This window comes from Bombus vancouverensis, chromosome 9 (genome assembly GCF_051014615.1).
Source record: "Bombus vancouverensis nearcticus chromosome 9, iyBomVanc1_principal, whole genome shotgun sequence".
NCBI lineage: Eukaryota > Metazoa > Arthropoda > Insecta > Hymenoptera > Apidae > Bombus > Bombus vancouverensis.
The window spans coordinates 514,468-535,758 of NC_134919.1; the positions used below are offsets into that span (position 1 = coordinate 514,468).

General features: G+C 35.2%; 1 protein-coding gene across 10 annotated transcripts in view; it reads left to right on the forward strand.

The window, feature by feature from the left end:
* Positions 1-21,291, forward strand: part of LOC117159933 (uncharacterized) — a 48,630-nt gene that overhangs the window by 18,372 nt on the left and 8,967 nt on the right. For 7 of the 10 annotated variants that reach the window (XM_076621452.1, XM_076621453.1, XM_076621455.1 and 4 more), the window contains 10 exons: positions 118-352; positions 4,780-4,889; positions 12,179-12,295; positions 12,409-12,480; positions 12,812-13,006; positions 15,269-15,444; positions 15,601-15,674; positions 15,985-16,114; positions 16,272-16,493; positions 16,696-16,953. In XM_076621452.1, coding sequence (XP_076477567.1) covers positions 118-352; positions 4,780-4,889; positions 12,179-12,295; positions 12,409-12,480; positions 12,812-13,006; positions 15,269-15,444; positions 15,601-15,674; positions 15,985-16,114; positions 16,272-16,493; positions 16,696-16,953 — 1,589 coding nt within the window. The remainder of the gene's footprint in view (positions 1-117; positions 353-4,779; positions 4,890-12,178; positions 12,296-12,408; positions 12,481-12,811; positions 13,007-15,268; positions 15,445-15,600; positions 15,675-15,984; positions 16,115-16,271; positions 16,494-16,695; positions 16,954-21,291) is intronic. The other 3 variants (XM_076621459.1, XM_076621460.1, XM_076621458.1) reach the window with 3 other exon arrangements.

Here is a 21,291-nt window from a genome sequence, read left to right on the forward strand (position 1 = left end):
AAGGAAAAAAGAACAATTACGCCATAAAGAAAAAAAAATGAGAAAACGAGATGGATAGAACCATCTTGAATACGAAGTATACCACCGTTATTAATCGTTTGACTGTATTTATTACAGATGGAGGGGCTGGTGCGGGAGATGCAAGACCCTGAGAACGGGGTACCCGTGCGCAGCCAAAAACAATTTCTCACCTCAATTCCCTCAGCTTTCATGGGTGAGTGCCATCGGTATCTACGTTGTGGAGTAAACGTAAGCGGCCATCACGGCCAGGACACTACAGTAGGCTGCCTGCGTGTTGCAGGTTACGATCTCATCGAGTGGCTGATAGAGCGGCTTTCTATCGAGGAATCAGGTATGAAATTCGTATATGGAATGGATTGTTGCTTATCTAGATTTTTCCGCGAATTAGTGTCTTGTTGACTCACTTACGTTTCGTGCTAAAATGTTTCTCATCACACGTTTCTTATGTCGTATTTCTATATTTCTATTGTGCCTGTTGCGTTCCATGGAATTGTTAACTGCCAATTGAGTTTAATTATTTCCTTAAATCGTCGAATATACATATATTATTACCATCCTAGATAACCTAAGGCCAAAGGTATCGTATCGGTTTTCTATTTCTTCTGTTGCCCTTCCTTCTCTATTCGTAGCGTCCCTGTGATCTTTATTCGTATTATGCCGATAGAAGAGATTTAGCTTTTACTATGTGAAAATTTGACGCGAGTGCATCGTGTAACTGCTATTAACGCTTGATAGTAATTGTTAATTATATATTTTTACTGATTTTTAATGTATCTACATCCGGAACTAAGTAGTTTCGGAAGACAAAACCTTGAAATCTTTGTAACATCGAAACTTTGTAAACTTCCTATCCTTTAGCACTTAAATAAGACTATTTCTCATCGAGTCATTTTTTCGTTCCCTGTTCGTTCTGTCTTTCTGGCAAGCGAGTACTTAGATATCGGTAGCAACGTAACAGGACTTTATTCCAAATGTTTCCAATTTCAATAATTAAATAAAAATTCTTCAAATTTCTTATTATTACTAACTTTGTCCGAGCTATGCCAGTCAATCTGTCATTTTTCTGCGTTAATAAAAATAAGATTAAGAATATCAGCCCAGTTAATGTCCTAATTATTTTTTGTTTTGTGTAATCCGATATCATTATAGAAAGAAATATATAGGACATGAGATCCGGTTACAGAATTGACTATACAATACAAAACCACTGCAATCTGCGATACATTTGTTAAAAAATTTGAACATATATATGTATATATAGAGGGCGATAACTATATCCACCCTGAATATTTCCATTATTTGTAATGCTGTAAAAAATTTCTATATACGAAACTGGTACGGTATAGAGGGCGACATGTCGTAACGCCATTTGTCTCAACATCGGCTAATTATTAAACCAAGATAAAAAAATTAGCTTAAAAAAATAGGATATGACCTTAAAATCTTCTTTATACCGTTCATACGAAATGCATTTGCATCACAGTACGTTCCCCTCTATACTTTGCAAGTTTTGTTCTATATATTAATATATTTTCATAACATTACAAATAACGGAAATATTCTTATTGCGTCACCCTGTATATGTAGATACAAGGTGTCAATCGAGGCGTTGGATAAATTTCACCAACGTGTCCAGCAGGTCATTCTGAACAAAAAATGTCATGCATACACTATAAACTCGATAATATTATAAGTAATAAAATAATAACTCCAATGTATTTCGTTTAATTTGCTTTTATTTTTTTATTAAGTTTACTGCTAATAATGCTTTGTTCCTGAACAACTAGTTGTTATTAATCTTACATTTATCGACGTAATATCGGCCGTCCCATAACGCATTTTACAATTATATATTCGTATTTAAGTTGCAGTTCCAGCGTTATAATGACAGCATACGTCAACTTTTCTTAGTAATTCTTTGCGTGTTTGTAGTTACGTATACGTCTTCGGTCTTCGTATCTTTGACTTTGTACATTTGTATAATTAAAAAAAGAATCTGACTAATCTAAACCAAACAGCATTCTTTGATAAACTGCAAAAAGCATTTTTAACGATATTGAAATAAAAAGAAAAAAAATGATTTAGATCTACGGATGACACATAAACGAACACTCGAACAAGTTAAATTTAAAGCATTTTTTATTGCATTTGTCATCGATACAATGTCTCTGGGTTATTTCGTTCGACCTACGGCGATTCAATTTACTTTTGTCGGTAAATACGACCTTTTACTCTTTACCTTGACGATAATCTAATATGAAAATAACAACAGCAGTGAGGACACAATGTACTGTAATTGATTTATAAATATCAAGATTTGATAGTAAGGAAATAGGAAGTATGTACTAGCTGTACTTAAAATACAACCCATTAATTTCATCTTTAATAGGTTTCAATTAAAAACACTTTTCAAGACACTTGTATTATTATACAATTATAACTTTCATTTGGTGAGATATGCTTCTTTACGATATGTGTTCTTGAAACATAAGCTTTTTCGGTTTATAGCTTCGGCTTGCAACGAATAAAGTGATTGTTAAATTTGGAAGTAAATAATTATATCGTATAAAAGGTAAGAGCATAAAGTGGCCTCTAAAATACAATTATACGATTAGAAGCAATAGGAAAACGATGTAACAGATTCGTTCTACAGGCGTCCTTAATTGCAATGAAATCGTTAAATAACGTATCGATGACACTGATCGTCACTTTTTGTTGACTCTCATAATTAATCGAATTTGATTTTAATTCGATTAATTTTCTTATTAATATACGTACACATATTATATGTACATGTGTCATAGTGCGCACATTTATGCGTTGCGCGTTTAAACCGTTCTGGTAGCATATGTTGATCGAACATACTTTCAGCCCGCTGCTGTGAAAGAAACTGCTTCGGTATATATAACTAAAGAAGGGAGATTTTATGATATTTATTTTAACCATACACACATACAAACGCGCGCAGGGATTAATATTTTAGACATATCGCATAATGCGATATACATGTATTTTTTGTTGTTTATTTCTATAGTTATTACAGTTTAACGGGTCCTTCTTGACAGGATAGATATATAGACAAGAAGGTAAGGTATCCTAGGTAGCTATCACTGTTGATTCTCGTAGAAAGTTAAAGAACCACCACCCTTTGCTCGTTCTTATTCAAGGTTTGTAGTTTTAAATAGATCTCGTTTATCATGATACCTTTTTCCTACAAAAGAAAATTGAATATCGTGTTAATAAAAATAAAAGAATGTTTCTATCGCGAAGGACGCACAAGCTTCGAAAATTCTTTTCACCGTACTATTGCCCTTGTTGAAAATACAATCACGATTTTATCTTTAATAAGATTTGTTAAAAAGCTATCTAAACGCATAAATTGACTATGGCAGCTATGCAATAGCGCTACTTCATCTATCGAATACCACAACCATCTTTTCTATCGGTCTAGTTGAACGCATTGCTGACCGATGGATCGTAATGCATCTTCCATTTCACTTAGCGACATATTACACTGCACTGTTTTAGTTTAGATATAGTATATAATATATCCGAGTTAAAATATTTCCAATATTATTATAATAATGATACATAGTTGAAAACGAGATACAATATCGATAATGTTGATATTTACGAAAAATTCAAAATTTGGTCGCGATGGAAGAAGAATTTTCGAGTAACGTAGAAAAATGATTTAGACAACTCAATACCGGCAGTAAAAAAATATCATAGAAAATGTGAAGTATACTATAATACAAATATTCTCATATACCATTGCATAAACTCATTTGTTTCGAACAATTTTCTTCTAATGCTGCAAAAGTATTAAGTACTTCGCTTTCATTCAACGAATAAATATTCGTAGGCGTACTTTATACAGGGTGGTTGGTAACTGGTGGTACAAGCGGAAAGGGGGTGATTCTACGCGAAAAAAGAAGTCGAAAATATAGAATAAACATTTTTTTTTTTTGTTAAATTTTTCCATCGAGACAACGATCTACAGTGAGATCCGTTATAACGAGACGCGATAAAGTGCACGCGTACCGAGCGAAAATTCAAAGTCGATTTTCTCGAAAACAAAGCCTCGAACGAAACATGTTTATTCTATATTTTCGACTTCTTTTTTCGCGTAGAATCACCCTCTTTCTGCTTGTACCGCCAGTTACCAACCACCCTGTATATTCTGGATTCAGCTATCAGTGTTTGAAGATTCTATAATTCGTATGAATTTATACCTATCGTTATTACCTTATTTTTAGTTACAAGTTTCTTGTATTGCACTTCGTTTCCTTTCACTGGCCCCGTTAATTTAGTTTTCATTAGTTTAGTTTTGTTCTGATCAGTTGTGTATGTGCATTGTCTTTTCATTGAATTTAATGGAATAAAGGATTATTTAAACAAAATATAATCAAAGATACACACATTCGCTTGAGCTGAGAAATTGCTTGTGAAAAAGTATGTTGAATAGAGAATTTCGGTTGTGTAGTGGTGAATTTGTTTATGTTTTCGAAACAAAGAGAAAAAATTAGTTTTTTTTCAGTGATGTGGCTTTCTTATGATTAAACAGCATGCGTCGCTCTAAATATTCGCTCCGAATCAATGGCTGGCCGTGTTAATTGCTACTCATCACACGATGTACGCGCAATACGGCAAAGACTAGATAAGTTGCACGTGATTAGGTATCACTTAATGCCTTCCGTTCAATTAAATGTATTCAACGATTCCGGCAGCTGTGAAAGTAAATTGTTATGTTGACAGTAGAGGCGGTCCATATTGCCAATCAGCTCTGCCAGTATGGCTACTTCTTCCCGGTGAATGACTCCAAGACACTCACCGTAAGGGATGATAGTTCTCTGTATAGATTTCAGGTACCGTATTTGTCATACTACATGCTTCAGAATCGAGTATCTTTTGAACTCGGATTCATTATGCGCCATATATACGTAGTATATATATATTTATATGCTATATATGTATACATTGTATTTAATATTTGCGAAATGCGATGTCGATCCAATTCTTTTAAGAAGTCATTCTGAATCAGTGCCTTTGTGTGTAGGGTACCTCGTTGAAAAAGGCTAATTATATACTATCATGCAGATAAGAATCCAACTTACCGATTTCGATGATTTTCAAATATGTTATCAGTATCACGATTTTGAACAATTTTTTTCTGTACATGATATAATCCTCGCTCGCTTTAGTTATCGAGATATTTATGAAAAAACTTTTGACATTTTTACTTTGAAGCGGGCTACATGCCGCTAAGGTTTAGTATGTCCTAGACGGTAAGATTTGCCTCGAGGCATGCTTCCAGACCCGGTTTCACGCGAGGCGAGCTGGATTTGGCATACTCGTAAGAGCAGTATGGACATCTTCCAAGCAATGAATTACATGCGAATTATATGCGATTATATACGAAAAAAAAATTGAAATTGTTTAGGTATAGCAGTAGATACAGTTACTCTTTAGCACAGAATAATTTGTTCAAAATTGGTACCAAACGACTTCAATCTTTTTACAAGGATCGATCAGTTTATCAGATGACACGAAACAAAATTTTACAAATCGTACTTGATCGGAATCGCGAAGAAAATAGTAAATACAACCTTTCACTTTTACAACCTTTCGTAATATTTACAAGAAGACCAAGCTCGTCGATTTCGTTCATTTTTGATGTGGTAGAAATCAACATTTTGCACAACTTTCTCCTATACGTATCACATTGGGCCTTAGCTTCCGAGATATTCGCAAAGAACCGTCGGTACCGCTACAGTGAAATTTGTCTACGATTGGGCGTATACTGTCACAGTATACGCATCTGTATTGGTTACTGTTGGCAAGCTGCCGGCCACTTATCTTCTGTTTATAAACGGGGATTAGGCGGGATTAAAGGTTCCATGCACAACTGTATGTGCGAAGCTGCTAGAAATGTCTGTTATAACTTATAACTCGATTAAAAATGAACATCGTCGAGTTGAGCCCTATTTGAATTTCAGCCTTAATTTGAATTCATTTTCATGATTTTCATGACTTTTACCTGCTACGGTATACAATACGCATAAAACTTTAGCTATTTTCATATCTTGACTAAAAAAATTATTGTTGATGCAATTTGCACTATTATAAACATACATATACATATATGCGCGCGCGTGTGTGTCTGTGTTATAAATATAAACTTATACTATATAATAAATATGTACACGCACACACATATATATAACCCTTTGCACTCGAGAGGCGATTCAGTCGCCACGGCGTTTCGTGCGGTAAGTCGAGTGACGGGTGAGAGGCGACAGTTCCTGTTTATGCTAGATTTTTTCGACATCTTCAATTGAAGACAGCGCAGTATTGGTTCGTAAATAGGTTCTTTAGTTCTTTATGTTCTTTGTTAGGAGGTGTAAAGTGTTACACTTTAAAATGGAGGTGAACTATTTAATCTCAAATCCCTCCGGTTTTGGAAATGGTTTTGAAAACGTCACCGACGTTAGTTCGGATTCGACGATCATGGCAAAAGTATTATAGTTTAGAAGTTCTAAAAAAATGGTTTCCGGAAGTGAAATTAGCTCAAATGACGGTGAACTTGATCTGGAATTGTTGAGAAATGCGGTCAATTGTATTCAAGAATGCATCTTGGTGAATGCTTTGTAAATTATATAACAAGTACAGAAATTAATATTACAAAGTCATATTTCCAAAGATGTAAATATAGATAAATTATTAGAATATAATGTTTTAAGTAATTAAGTAAGTTAATTAGCGCATAAAATCATTTTACGTTATCTATAAGTCACGCGTCACATATGCGCTAAATCATCTCGAGTTGCTACTTCGCCTGAATGAAAAAGTCCTCGAGCGCAAAGGCATAATATATACTATATATATATGGAACTTTCACCGTGTACGGTTAGATTTATCTACGGGCGTGATCATATTACCAGCTCGTACCGCGATAAGTTTTTATATATAAACTCGCGAGGTTTTTCTTTTACGCGTATAACAAAGGTTGCTCAAATATAACATAATAAAACATACTAAAAAATCATCGATATCAATTAGATGGACCTGCATGGGAACTGCATCGTTCTATTAAAACAGCTTTTCTTGCCAGTTGTGAAGATGCGACGAAGAAACATGATACATAATTCCTTTCTTACGAAAAGGCATCTCGCGCACACTGATTGACAATCTTGACAAATATTTCAAATACGATTTTGAAGAATATATTTTTACGGTACATGATAATCCTTTTTCCTTTTCTCTTTTTCTAAACAAAGAGAATTCATATATATCTAGATCTAGATGTTATGATATTAATATGGTATGTTGTAAAATATAGTTGCATCGTATTACTGTTGGAGAACAAAATATTTATTCGTATATACCGTTGCTATACGTTATAACTAATATGTCTATATATAGATTGAAAGTATCACATTGCACTGATAAATCGGTATATAGTGATAATGCGTTCGCGCACAAAGCAGGCCCTAAAGAATAAAATTCGCCATCGGTCGTGCTTCCAAACTAGGTTTGGTGCGAGGCGAGCTGGATTGTATGAGATCTACGATATAACGAGTAGTATGGACAGCTTTCAAGCAGTAAAACATTTCTATGTGAAAAGAAAGTTGCAATTGTTAAGTATAGCAATAGATGGGTGTATTGAAAAGTAAAAAACACCGCGCGAAGAAAGAAAACGATATGAAAAAATTGGCTAATAAAAAATTGACAACAAAATAATATTGTGTTTGGTTTCATTTCAATCGGGAAAATGTCAACAATGCGTTAATGAAATTTTCAATGTATCAAGTGCCCGAAATAAGGTCGGCGGCGGGTTGTGTTTCGGTAGGTGCCTTTCGTTTATTTGTCAGCGAGATACGTCGGCTGGTCTCGTGCGCGCTTCTGGTCTCTCGTCAAAAGCGGGAACGGCGAGACTGCTCTGTTTATGCATATAATCAATCTTCACCATCGTTCTGTCATCCCTGCCCGCGTGATCTTATCTCGGCTTCTTGAAACGGTCGCACAACGAGACCGGTCGTTTCGCCTTCGTATCGGTGAGACAAAACACCAATGGAACGGAGAAATATTTTTATTAAACATTTTTTTTAATTACCATTAACACATTGTCAACATTTTCCTGATTAAAACGAGCCCAAATACGATATTATAATACTGATAATCAGCTAAATCTTTGAGATGGTCTTTTTTTATCACAGATATCTAAACGTTTACAAATTTTTTCCGCATAGAAATGATATTTCATTGTCTGGTAGATGTTTATACTTTTAGATGCAAGTTTCATGAGACTCAGCTTGCATTGCGTAAAACTTAGTTTGACAGGATGCTTCGAGGTAAATTTCAACGAAAAGGCATGCTTAAATGACAAAGTTCTTTTATATATAACTATCGATATCTCACCCAGCTGACCGATTTCGATGATTTTTGAGTATGCTGTAGAAATCAACATTTTAAATAACTTTTTCTTTCTAACTTTATGTATAGCCGCCGCTAGGTCTTACTACAGAATTTCATAAAGTATCGTCGGTACAGCTGTAGTGAATTTTGTTTATAATCGTGCATCCGTTGCAGCATATACGTCAGCATTGGTTGTCGGTCGCCTTGAGACGGGATCTCCAGGGTCGTACCGCCGTACGCGGCTGCATCTGAAGCAGTCTCATCCCAGATTGACACGGCATCGGCCGTCTCCCGTTTGTGTCAATCGCGTTTGATGATCGACTGTTTCGTACGTTACAAACGTAATACGGTTCGACTGTAGCAGCCGAATGAACTTTTATTAAATGCTTCTATTTTAAAAATATATCTTCGTTTATAAAATATAAAATAGCATCTGACCCAACATAACAAGAAGATACGTCAATAGTACGTTTATCTGTGACACAGTCACAAATACGGCCAGCGTGTTTGCTGCTTTGTTCAGCCTCCGTTTATGTAGACTACAAACAGAAGATAAGAATTAGGTTTCGGGTAGGCGTCATTTTATCCCGTCGCCGTATGACGGTTGGCAACACTAACTCGTACATACTCATACGTTGTAACGGATGCACAATTGCGAGCATTCGTCATAGTAGTTTTATGCGACAGTTCCATGCGATTATCTCGGAAACTGAGGCCTTTGGGGCGGTTTCATATACGGGAAAAAGTTGTGCAAAATGTCTGATTTCCACATTCTCAAAAATCATCGAAATCGACGAGATCGATAAAATATCGATAATTACGAGCTTTTCTTTATTTTATCGTATACGTGTCTCTAAACACGTATTCCTACGTATGAAACTTTTTGTATCTAAAAGCTCAACACGAAACGCTAACATAATCTACGAACAGATATTTTAACGTTACAAATATCAAGAACAGGATTGTATTTTTCTACGTATCTATAGGTACAATGATTTTCAAAAGTATTCGGCATTATGATAGGATTGGCTTTGTGGCTCAATATTTCGGTTGTTTATAAAGCAGGCGGCCCGCTTATTTTTTACATGATGGATCGTATGTTAATATTAGTAAAAACATATAATTTGTTTGAAAAGTTTACGTACATTATATAATAAAGATTATCGAAAGAAATAATTCCGTACATTTGTCACTGTTTACTTCTATCGACTCAGTATATTTAGTTAACCTTATTTAGTATAATTTAGTATAATTAAGTTCATCGAGTTAAAATAATTTTGTTTTGGAACATGTTTTAATCTGTTTGAAATGTCATTTAAAATTTTTCTTTAATATTCTAATTATACACGGCCACTCAATTTCGTGTCTTTGTTTTAATTTGGCTATTAAAGAAATTGGAATTTCCCGAATTTTTCTACGTAGTCCATCCCATGAATTCTCGATAAGATTAAGGCCCGATGAAGAATTTTGGGGTATTTATATGATTATATTTTTATGAACGCTCTTGGACAATGCGTGCCTTATGCTTGGGGTCGTTGTCCTGATAAAACTTAAAACTATTATTTACCCCCGTTTTTACGGCAGTTTAAACTAAATTGTTCTCAAGTATGCTTAAGTAAAGATTTTTATCCATAATGTCGTCAATGAACATCAAATTTCCAACTCTATATCCTTTTTTCTTTATTCTTTATTCGATTTTCGCCGCAACACTATAGCTCTTCCGCCGGAATTGTAAAATTGTAAAATTGTTTAGAAGAAAACTATTCGTCTCCTTAATGAACGATTTTTTCTCGCTATTTTTTCGTTATAACCAGCTTGCCTTAGCGTTATCCCAACTGTTTCGGCCGAAATTTTTTTGGGTCTTTCATCTGATAGCTCGCTAACTATTTTCAGAGTACTATTCGCAGATTTTCTTTCGCTTTTCGAATAATTATCTCTCGTACTTAAAACTCGATCTTTCAGTTTGCAGAGTAGATTCAATGCGATTCTCGAAATGAAATCGTTGAACGATATCCGCGACAGTACCTGCTCGTACCAAGCATAGCACCCACTTCATCGTACATTTTCCGCTTTTCTCGGTGAAAAATTACAAATCGCCGCGTATGAAATGTCGTATTTTTCATTTGCGACTCATTTCGGGCAAAATAACAGTCGTTACCAAAGAGTAGTGAGAAGGGATGTATGTATAACGCATTTCCAAATTCTGTTTGTAAACGGTATTAACGGTACTATTTTCTTGGAATATCGAGCTACCAGAAGGAGATAAGCGGAGAAATACAAAACGTGTTTGTATATTTTGCGAGACGAAAGTACGGTATTATTTCTTTTAATAATCTTTATTATATAACATAGGTGAATTTTTCACTTTTTATATGTTTATTTTATTATTATATGCTATATGTTAATTTTATATGTTTTTACTAATATTGATATATACGATCTATTATTTAAAAAATGAGCAGGGCGATTGCTCTATAAACAATCGACATATCGAGCCATAAATTAGTAAAGTATAGTCATACCGAAGTGTTTATATTTTCGAAATATTTTTGAAAGTCACTGTGTGTAGTAATATTTTCGATAAATTCGATAAATCTAAATTACTAATGCATACATGGTTTTTAATTCAGAATGACATGCAATTATGTTTCGTGAAACAGTAGAAAAGTTTCTAGCTCTCTGATCGCTATGGTTCTTGGATATGTCGTAGAAGTCGACATTTCGAACAAATTTTCCTCTATATGTAACTGCTGGTCGGCTATAATTTTTCAGGTAGTCGCACTTCGTATCGATACCACTGCAAAATTGAATTCTGCTTACAGTTGTGCTTCTGTAACAGTTATGCGCGTTAGAAGTGGTTGCCGGCCGCTTATCTTTTTTTATACAACGATATATATATATGTATAGTATAAGTTTCGCGAACTTAAAGACCCCTACACAATCGCACGTACGAGGCTGTAAAAAATATCTGCAATAACTGAATCAATAATGAATTCCATCGATATATCGAGTTTAGGTTTGGATCAGTATTTTCAATTTGGAAGCCTCGTAATCGCAAAAATATGTAATAGGCGAATCAATAATCGATATTATTTTACGTAATAAAAGAATGAAAATTGAAAAAATAAGCTAAACCCGATATATTGACGATATTCGTTTTTAATTGAATTATAACACATTTCTTATAACCTCGCATACGTTGTTGCGCACACAGTTTTAATCAAGCTTGACCCATCCTCGTTTATATAATAGTGGACAAATTTTAAATTTCGACCAAATCGTTCTATCCGGCCGCTGACAACTAATATAGACGCATACGCTGCCGCGGACGTTCGATTATTATAGAAAAAATTCACTGCAGTGGTATAGATAGCATTTTGCGAATACCTTGGACATTATGGCCGAGGGACAGTTACACGTATAGGAAAAAGTTGCCCAAAATATTGAGTTTTACAACACATTCAAAAATCATCGAAATCGGAGAGGAAGTAGCTTTTTTACAGTTGCATCAAAATCTTAGATACTACTTTGCATTTTTCGGCTTTTCTTTTCAATCGTGCGATAGCATTAACGAAATTGTCACCGAGTATCCACGTTATATTAAATTCAAGTAGACGTTTAAGTAATATTCTTGAGAATAAGTAGCAATAGTAATAAGTTACGCAGAAAAATAGTATAGCTTTCGTGTATATTCATCTTCTGAATCATTAATATATCACCTTTTTTATTTAATAAATAGACTCCATGTTATTGGCCATGGCAACATAGAATCCCCGATAATGTGGAATATGCTATTTATCTGGCTAAAAGAACTCTAAGAAACAAGCAGCGACATGCCCTTGAAGATTATGAAATTGTATGTAAATTTTTATGATTTTATTCTGTAAATAGCCGATATGTAATATGTATTACATATATCACACATATTCTATAGTTTTGGCAAATATCTAACTTATCACATCTTCTTAGGAAGCTTTGAACAGCCTACGTAGGAATTTGCAAAACAAATGGGATATTATACAACTACAAGCCGAAGAACAGGTGAATAATTATCGTCGTCGTAATTTATCTTTTCTCGCCGATTTAACTGAAATTTAACAAACAGTTGTAACAATTTGATATTGTATCGCGTTAATATTACACAAATTATGCTCATCTTAGATTATGATCTTAATTTATCGCAATCCTAGATTTATCGCGAAGCAGCAAAAATTCGATTTTGTTGGTTGGATTAATCTTTGGGAAAATACGTTCTAGCACTTTTCTATAATTTTATATTTCTGTATTTCGTTACTTATATTTTCCTTGTACGTAATCAAAACATCGTGCGTTTGAGCGTGTAACTCGTTGAGATACAACATTGTGTATTCAGGTCCGCTTAGCGAAGGAGCGAAAAAAGGGGGATAAAATAGTAAGCGATTCTCAAGAACGAGCATTTTGGAGAGTTTACAGGCCACCACCCGGTTGTCTAAGTAGTCTTGAAGTAGCACCCGTACCTACACGTTTTCGTCCTGGACTTTCGCGTCCTCCATCACGTAAACGCACTTTAACCGATCTGCAACGCGAGGTAAATACTTTTTTTTAATCCCGTTATCTTATTTTAGATATATGTAATTAAACAGCTGCACGGTTTTAATCACCTTCTTGTGCGCTGTGTTTGCGTCCTGTGCCACGTGTTTTCGAATTTCTGGTAATACAATATAAACGATTACTATGTACGATAATTCATATTGTCCGACGTTGGTCAGCGCAGCGTTCTTAGATTACGATTACACGGGCGTTTTACACGCTGCTTGTCGGACCCCGGTATTAAAAATTGTATCGCCTGGTCAGCATGTTTCGTTTTCCGTGACAAAGTGGCGTTTTGCGACCGTGTCGGAGCGTGTTTCACACCCGCGTAATCAGTTGCATTACAACGCACAGTTAAAGTCTATTAAAAATATTTCATATTTCATTTATACATATATAATAGAACTTGTGTATGTGTTACGAGCGTAGTCTGCAGGACGCACGCTGTCGGTTTTGTCCGGACAAAGTCCAAAGAGATAGTCGAACACCGAATATGGTTCGATACGCATAGCACGAGCAAAATCGATATTATTTACCACTGCCAACTTGGCCAGGTTTGAATTGGCCATTGTGGATAATGATAAATCTATGCGAGCAGCACCGCGCTAAGTTGTCTCAGTTTTATTCATCTCGTAAGTTATATTATCAAAGTGCCGCTCTTCGATTTTCCTAAAACTACGTACTCTTGTAGTACATCAAAAAGCATTAGACACGTGTTTCGTTATTTCGGCTCATAAACTGTTTGATGGTTGGAAAACGGCTCCGAGATGTCAACATCGTTTTTAAGCAATTTTTTCCTATTCGCCCTACTTTTCAATGCAACTTACCCCGTAACCGTCGAATATCTAGCCCGATCTCTGAAGTGTTAAACTCACAGTTATACGAAATATCGTAGCAGTAGCTGGGATCTTGAAATATCCTTTGCCGATAATGTTGCAAGAGACAGGTGACAAGTTTGGACCCATCGTGGAGAAAAACATCTATCAAGCTGTCACTTTGTGTTTATATTCAGATCATGGAACAATTTTTTAAAAAACTTTCAGATTTCATCTTCCTGCACAACTATGATGCTGCAACTTACAAGTGAGAAATAATGTTCTAAAAATCCAATCATCGATTCATATCAAATTTGTATCGCCAGGATTTGCGAACGTGTCTCTAAGTACGCTTGATCAAAGGGCGAATATATTACAGAAAAAGCAGATAAATGTAAGAATATTGCGCGTAGAATGTTGCTTGAAAAATTGTGGTACGCAAAGTAAGTTTTGTAATGATGTTGCCATTATCGGATGTGCTTGGTGCACTGATTCTATTTATATAAAATACTTGTTCACCCCAATTGCTGCTCACTACCCTAAAAAAAATACATAAAAATAAGAAACCAAAAATATTAGACTTTGGGTTTGTGTGCTTATGAAGTTGGAGTTATGAATTTATGGATTTTGGGATTATCGACTTTAGGTTTGTGAGTTTCGGATTTGCGAGGTTTGGGTTTATGGGTATATTGCCAAGATTGTGGAACGATAAGTTAAAATCAAAGATAATATAAATAGAGAAAATTGCTTTGCGTAATGCCGACACCCTGTAGGCTTTTTCTAACCTTCGAAAGCTTTATGAGCCGAAGTGAAAAAGCTCGTGTTTAACGTTTTTTGATATATTACGTACGTACGTGCGCGGTTTTAGAAGAATCGGCGAGTGGCATGTGGTAGTATCGCTTGTCAGCGATACCATTCCTTTTGAAACGAGGTATCGGGATTGGTTCAGACGGCCGGAACCGGCTGTCGACTCTTTTCAAATTTGTATTAAGTAATTTTAGTAAATAACGAACATTAGTCCCCAGAAGCGAATAGAACGGAAACAAGCCAGCGCAACTCTGTCCCATTCGGGAGACACCGACGCGCGAAAAAACGCGCGTGACAATGCACTCGGACCGCAACTGTGGTCCCGTAGACGATTCGTCACGTCGCGCGTCGATACCATCAGCGAACGTTGCTGGTCGAGGAATTTTATAGATATTTACCATGTTCGCTATTCGACTACACGTATTTGTTTGGACTCTGGAATATGACTATGAGTATACTGTGTATATACAGAGAGAAACAAGGGGTGATTTTCAATGAATCCAGGTGGATGAGATATTACACTTTGTCTCATCTTATTTTAACATCTGGTGATCAATTACAATACTGCAAATATATTACACGTATATTTTAGTAACGGTACAAATATATTCTTTTTTTTTCTTTTCTTTTAATACTAGGTGGCCCTTTTGAAGAACAGTTTAACGCGTACAAGGATAAAGGTTTCGGCTGCGATCGAAAATTTAAAATCATACTTTGAAACATACGTGGAATACGATCCGATGTTTATACAGCCACAACCTTCAAACCCATGGATCACCGACGATCAAACATTTTGGCAGCTAAACAGTCCTGTGTTGGTATTCTAAACATAATTAAAATTTCTCATACAAATATACGCACGTATATGTACGCTTCACGGTAAAGCGTGCGATCATCGCAGCGAAGATGCTTGTTGTGTCGCAAAACACCATTTAAATTCCTTTCTATTTATGTAATTTGTTATGCGCAGGGTGGATCTTCCTACGGAAAAACGCGTCAAGCGCTGGGCATTATCGATGGAAGAGTTAATGTCTGACCCAACTGGTGAATATTTGGCATTTTTTCGTTGAATAGATACGTATTCATACCTACGATATATGTAAATTGCAGATGCGTTTGTACGTAATAACAAAAATAACTTATGTCAATTATCAACGACTATTTTGAAATTTTTTTATAGCTTTTCATTCTTTTACGTATATAGAACTCGATATACAAAATGTATGACAATAGCAACAAACATAAGTAAGAATGTTAGTCAGCAATGGTAGGAAAGCCCGAGAAATGTTAATCATAAGTAATCGAATAATCGACGTTTGAAAATTGCGTTTTGATTTTACACGTTCTATCGTAGGTTTGCAAGAGTTCACAAATTATTTGAGGAAAGAATATAGTCATGAAAATATACGATTTTGGTTAGCAGTTAAAGATTTGAGACATAGTTTTCAAGCACAAATACCCGACAAAGTCAACGAAATCTTCAAGTATGTATCACGTATCATACTATATATTATCAAATATTTTCTCTCAGTTGATTCGCGAAAAGCGAAAATTTCATTGAATGACATACTCGTATGTACAATATATAGACGTATAATGATATACATATAGCAAGAAAATGATGGATGGAATATATTCTAGAGAATTCCTGGCACCCGGAGCACCTTGCGAAATAAACATAGATGGGAAGACAATGGAAAAAGTACATCAAGAAATGAGAAATCCAAATCGATTTATATTTGATTCCGCCGCTGAACATGTGTATACGCTGCTTCTGAAAAAGGATTGCTATCCTAGATTTATTCGTTCGGATCAATATCGAAATACCTTAGCTGCCGGTGTGCAACCTTTGCAAAAAAAGTGGTACGATTTAGCAGTAATTTTAGTGGCAATTCTATTCTCTATGTATTTCCTATTTTTTCTTCTTGACCTCTACTCAAGAGTTGATCGAAGTTCATCATCTACGATATCTTTCAATTACTACTGACTACTATTAATAGTATTATATATATGGTTGCGCGGTATCGATATATTACAATTCCGTTTATTCGATGGTATTCCGTAGGTTTTTTAGCTTTGGTGGACAAACAAAGAAGAAAATTTCTTCGACTTCGACTTCGACTTCGACTCCGACTCCAACGACCAGCATTTTGCAGCATCATGCTGCAGGTAGTGCAGCAAGCGGTAGTAAACGAAGGGGAAGCGATCGGAGTCTATCTGGATCTGCTCACGAGTTAGCCGTCTGTGGTGTTCGAGATACAACTTCGGTGCCTAGAGTGCCACATTCTCACAGTCAGTCGAACCTCACCGATATTCCATATAGGTAAACGACAGATTTAATATTTTTTGAAGAACGACGATATACATGCTCTTCTCTCTATGTTGCCTTTGTCGCACTCCTTATTCTCTATTAATCCTATCTTTATTTTCGTCTCTATGTTGCTATTTTTAAATTTCTATAAGGGTTTAATTCGTTACAAATAAATAAATAAATAAATGTGAGAAATATATTCCGTTGGATTCCGTCGAAACTAGAGAAACCAAAACTATAAAAGGTGAAAAAATGTATGAGATGTATAAAAATTATTCATATATTAAAACCACTACAACTGGCTTCTACACTTCTGGATCGGTGGGCATTTGTAAATAAATAGTATGTGCAAAATTATCGTTCACCTTGAATTTCAAGGTCCAGTTTTTTTTGCTTGCATCGTATTCTCATAAGGTCCAGATTTGTCATAAGAGCCATGGCTCCACAACTCGATCGCTCTCCTGAGAAAGTGATTTTAGAGATCCATTGGTTCGTAAGTTGACATTATTTACGGTATGTTTACATTTTGCAGTCGGATAGGAAATAAATAACGTGATATTGATGAAGAAACGGGAAATTATTCTTTAGCACCTTAAATAGAACGAAGCATTTAACTTCTTAATTTCGAATTACGTATTATGAAGAACGTTTCCGAAATAAAAGTTGAATGACGCGAAGAAAAGACGATTTTATGTTATCGCAGGTGGTCCACGTATGTCCACGTAAAGGATATATGAAAGTCAACTATGTTTCTTTAAATGGAATTACATTTTTTAATGTACTGATTGATGCATTTCGTTATTCCATATAAAGAAGTATTAAGTTGTTCATGTTGAAAACCATTAGTTCCGGAGATATTTTAATAGAAATAATATATTACTAAAATAACGCAAACTATTGTTGTTCTATGATATGTCTAAAATGACATGAAGTACGAGACAAATTTAACTGTAACGTTACATGCGTGCTTTTATCGAAGAATTTATGAGACGAAACAACATGCGAGGGAAAAGGAGTTCGGCCTTGAAATTCAAGGCCAAGGACAACATTGCACGTACTTTTGTTTTCAAATGTCCCACCAATACAAACATATAGGGTGGTCGTTGCACATAACTTTTACATACACCCTATACATATATAGCAGTATGTGTGCAATACTATGTATAAAAGGTTTATAGGAAAGTAAATTTTCTGGATTTTCTTTGCGTTAGTTTCCTTGTGTTAAATCATTTCAAATCCTCACCGAGTATCACACTTATTTCAACTTATAACTTATAACTTACAAATTATAGCCATCCTATAACAAATCCGCTTGTCTCGCGGATAAAATTTGTCAAAGTAAATACGTCAAAGTAAATATGTATGAAGAGAAATATAATGGAATCGAAGTTTAAGAAAGCTCTTCTCTTAGTAACTTCTATTAAAGAGCGTACAAGTAAAATAAAATCAGTAATACACGTTTAGAAAACGTGTCGAACGTTTAAGAAATTAGCCCCCTGCCATCCGATTTAAGTTCCAATATCGCGTGCCCCAAACGAAGGTCGGTGAAGGTCGAACGTCGAGCCATTTCACGGTTTGGCTGAGCGTGCAAAGTTGTGCAAATCGTATATGCTTTGATATATAAATGCATGCGTTGGGTACAACTAATTTTAGTTTGCAAGATATTTGATAAATAATTACAACTAATTGATCATTGCACAGAAAAGATTTATTATCGTGAAGTAAATAATAAATCAATAACATCAACGCACCACGTCTTTCACACGATACTATAGGTTATGGAGTTAATTCGCTCCACCTATCTTCGATGTATATTTAAACTTGTAACGCATCGAAATCGCTGTCTTTATCTTATTTTCTAAACTATTAGTACGATATTTGTCTTCGCGACACAATCGAAAAGCAAACAGAATTACAAATTATCCCTGTTTCCAGAAAAATAATCAATTTGCAAGAAAGATAGGTTTTATCGGTGCGGTGTTTTCAGGGGAGATCTGGCTCGACTCGTAAAGATTTCAACAAGGCCTATCCCGCATAGCGTTCAGTAAGTCCTCGAAATAACCTGATAGTTTCCTTGCATAAGTATGCGAATACGAATCTCTTAACTTATCTCAATTTTTATAACAAACCCTGTTACTCAATGTATTATTTTACGATGTTAGCACTTGTGAAAAACATTTCATGTATGCAATACTGTTGATGTTTTCTAACATTCTTCGATATTCCGTATTCTCAATGTACTAAGGCTAATGTAGTTTGACTATCTTTCCCTAAAATGTTCTTCCGTTACTGTATTTTAAGTACATCGATCTCTCTCTCTCTCTCTATATATATATACATATGCGTGGTACATACATACATATACGAGTATGTACATAAATGTATGTATATGTATTATCGTTCAACTGTCTTTTTCTAATCTTTCGCTTTATCATTATTATGGCACTATCACGTTATACATATCCATCTCTCATTCTCATTTTCGTTCTTACTTATTGTTATCGTATCTACTAATACGGTAGCACCGTTTCATCTTGCCACTTGCCCAACAATAAATAGTTACAAAATATTCCGCATGATCTTGATGCAAAATACCAAATTAATAACAAAAGTTTACGATGTCAGTGATAATAACTAATGGAATTTATCTATATTTGAAGTCTTGTCCATTTTTAATTAAACATTTTATTATTCGATATCGTATTGTTTTCTTACGAAACGGTGTCTATTATACGCATCGAAATATCTTGTGTAACCATTATCATGTGATCGTGTCGTTATTATTTGATTCCACTGTTAACACCAATTATCGAAACGCTATTTAGCGAATTTTCAGTTTTTCGTGCAATCGATCCAAGCGATATACATTTTCAAAGATATAGGCAACAACTTAAATATAGGTTGAGCTCCTCTTCGATTTCTATGAGTTTTCGATACGTTGTAAAGCTTGACATTTTGAACGACTTTTTCTTACATATACGTGCATAACGCAATCGGTCTTAGTTTCCTTTATATTCACAACGGACGATCGGTACTGCTACAGTGTATTTCGCCTATAGTTATGCGCTGTGTCAGCGTTTGGGTCAGCATCGGTTGCTCAAATCCAACTTACCTCTAACTCTTATCTTCTGTTAATAGTACGTATAAATGAGAATTGGGTGAACTTGAAACTCCGTCCACTATTGCGTATGCGTGGCTGACATCTCTTAATGTCTGGTATAACTCATTCGAAAATGAATACGTATCATCGATGTATCGGGTTTCGGTTTGGGTTAGTTTTCTCAATCCGCTGAAAATTTTCTCCGCGCCGTCAGGCGGCTGGCAACGGTTGCGTGCAACACCTTGAGGACCGGAGACGTGAATTCGCGTCTGACACATTTCAAGCGGTGTTCTATAAAAATGTCAACTACCGTTAAATGAAACAGATAAAAAAAGCAACGGATGCTATAAACGAACTATTACACATTATTCGTTTTGTTAATGTTACACATTATTATTATACTATTACACATTATATGCTTGAATAATACGAAACCGTTATTAACATATTAGATGTAATATTGGTCGCTTTGAATCTCTTCAATCGGTCGAAAAACACGCGGGGATTCGCGCTGTATAGTTGTCAGAGCAGCCGCTTCCCGGAATGTTAATTATAAAAGATAATAGACCGCCGAATAATCGATGTTATTTTACGAAATAAAAGAATTGTTATTGTTTTACGCAAACATTGTTGGCCGTCTCAGGGCGCGGCGATTGAATTGAAAAATCTAACGGAATAAAAACTCAAACGCAATACGTTGGCAATATCTATTTTTAATTGAATTATAACAGACATTTATTACAGTTTCGCATATACGGTTGTGTACAGAGCTTTACCCAAGCTCGTCAAACTCTCTTTTATGTATACATATTATAAATAAAAGGTAGAAGTTAAGTTTCGGTTCAGTTGCTGTTAATTATACGCTCATGCGTTACGAATGCACAAATATAGACAGAATTTGCTGTAGCGATATTAGCAGTTTTTTGCGAATATTTCAGAAACTAAAGCCGACCGTCCATTGTATGTATGGGGAAAGGTCGTTCAATATGTTGCAACATATTTCAAACTGATCGAAATCGGAGAGGCAGTAGCTTTTCTACAAGTTCATCGAAAATAATGCAATATATAAACAACAATTTGGAATTTGGAATGCACTTCAAATTCGACTTAATTCTCTTGAAATAATTTAATTCTCATCAGTTGTATTTTACCCGTTTCTTACCGAGAGAAATCGGCCCTTCTTCCCTCAAAGAAGCCTAACTGTGTTTCGGCTCGAAACGAAAAAGAAACGACGATTACGATTTCTCTTT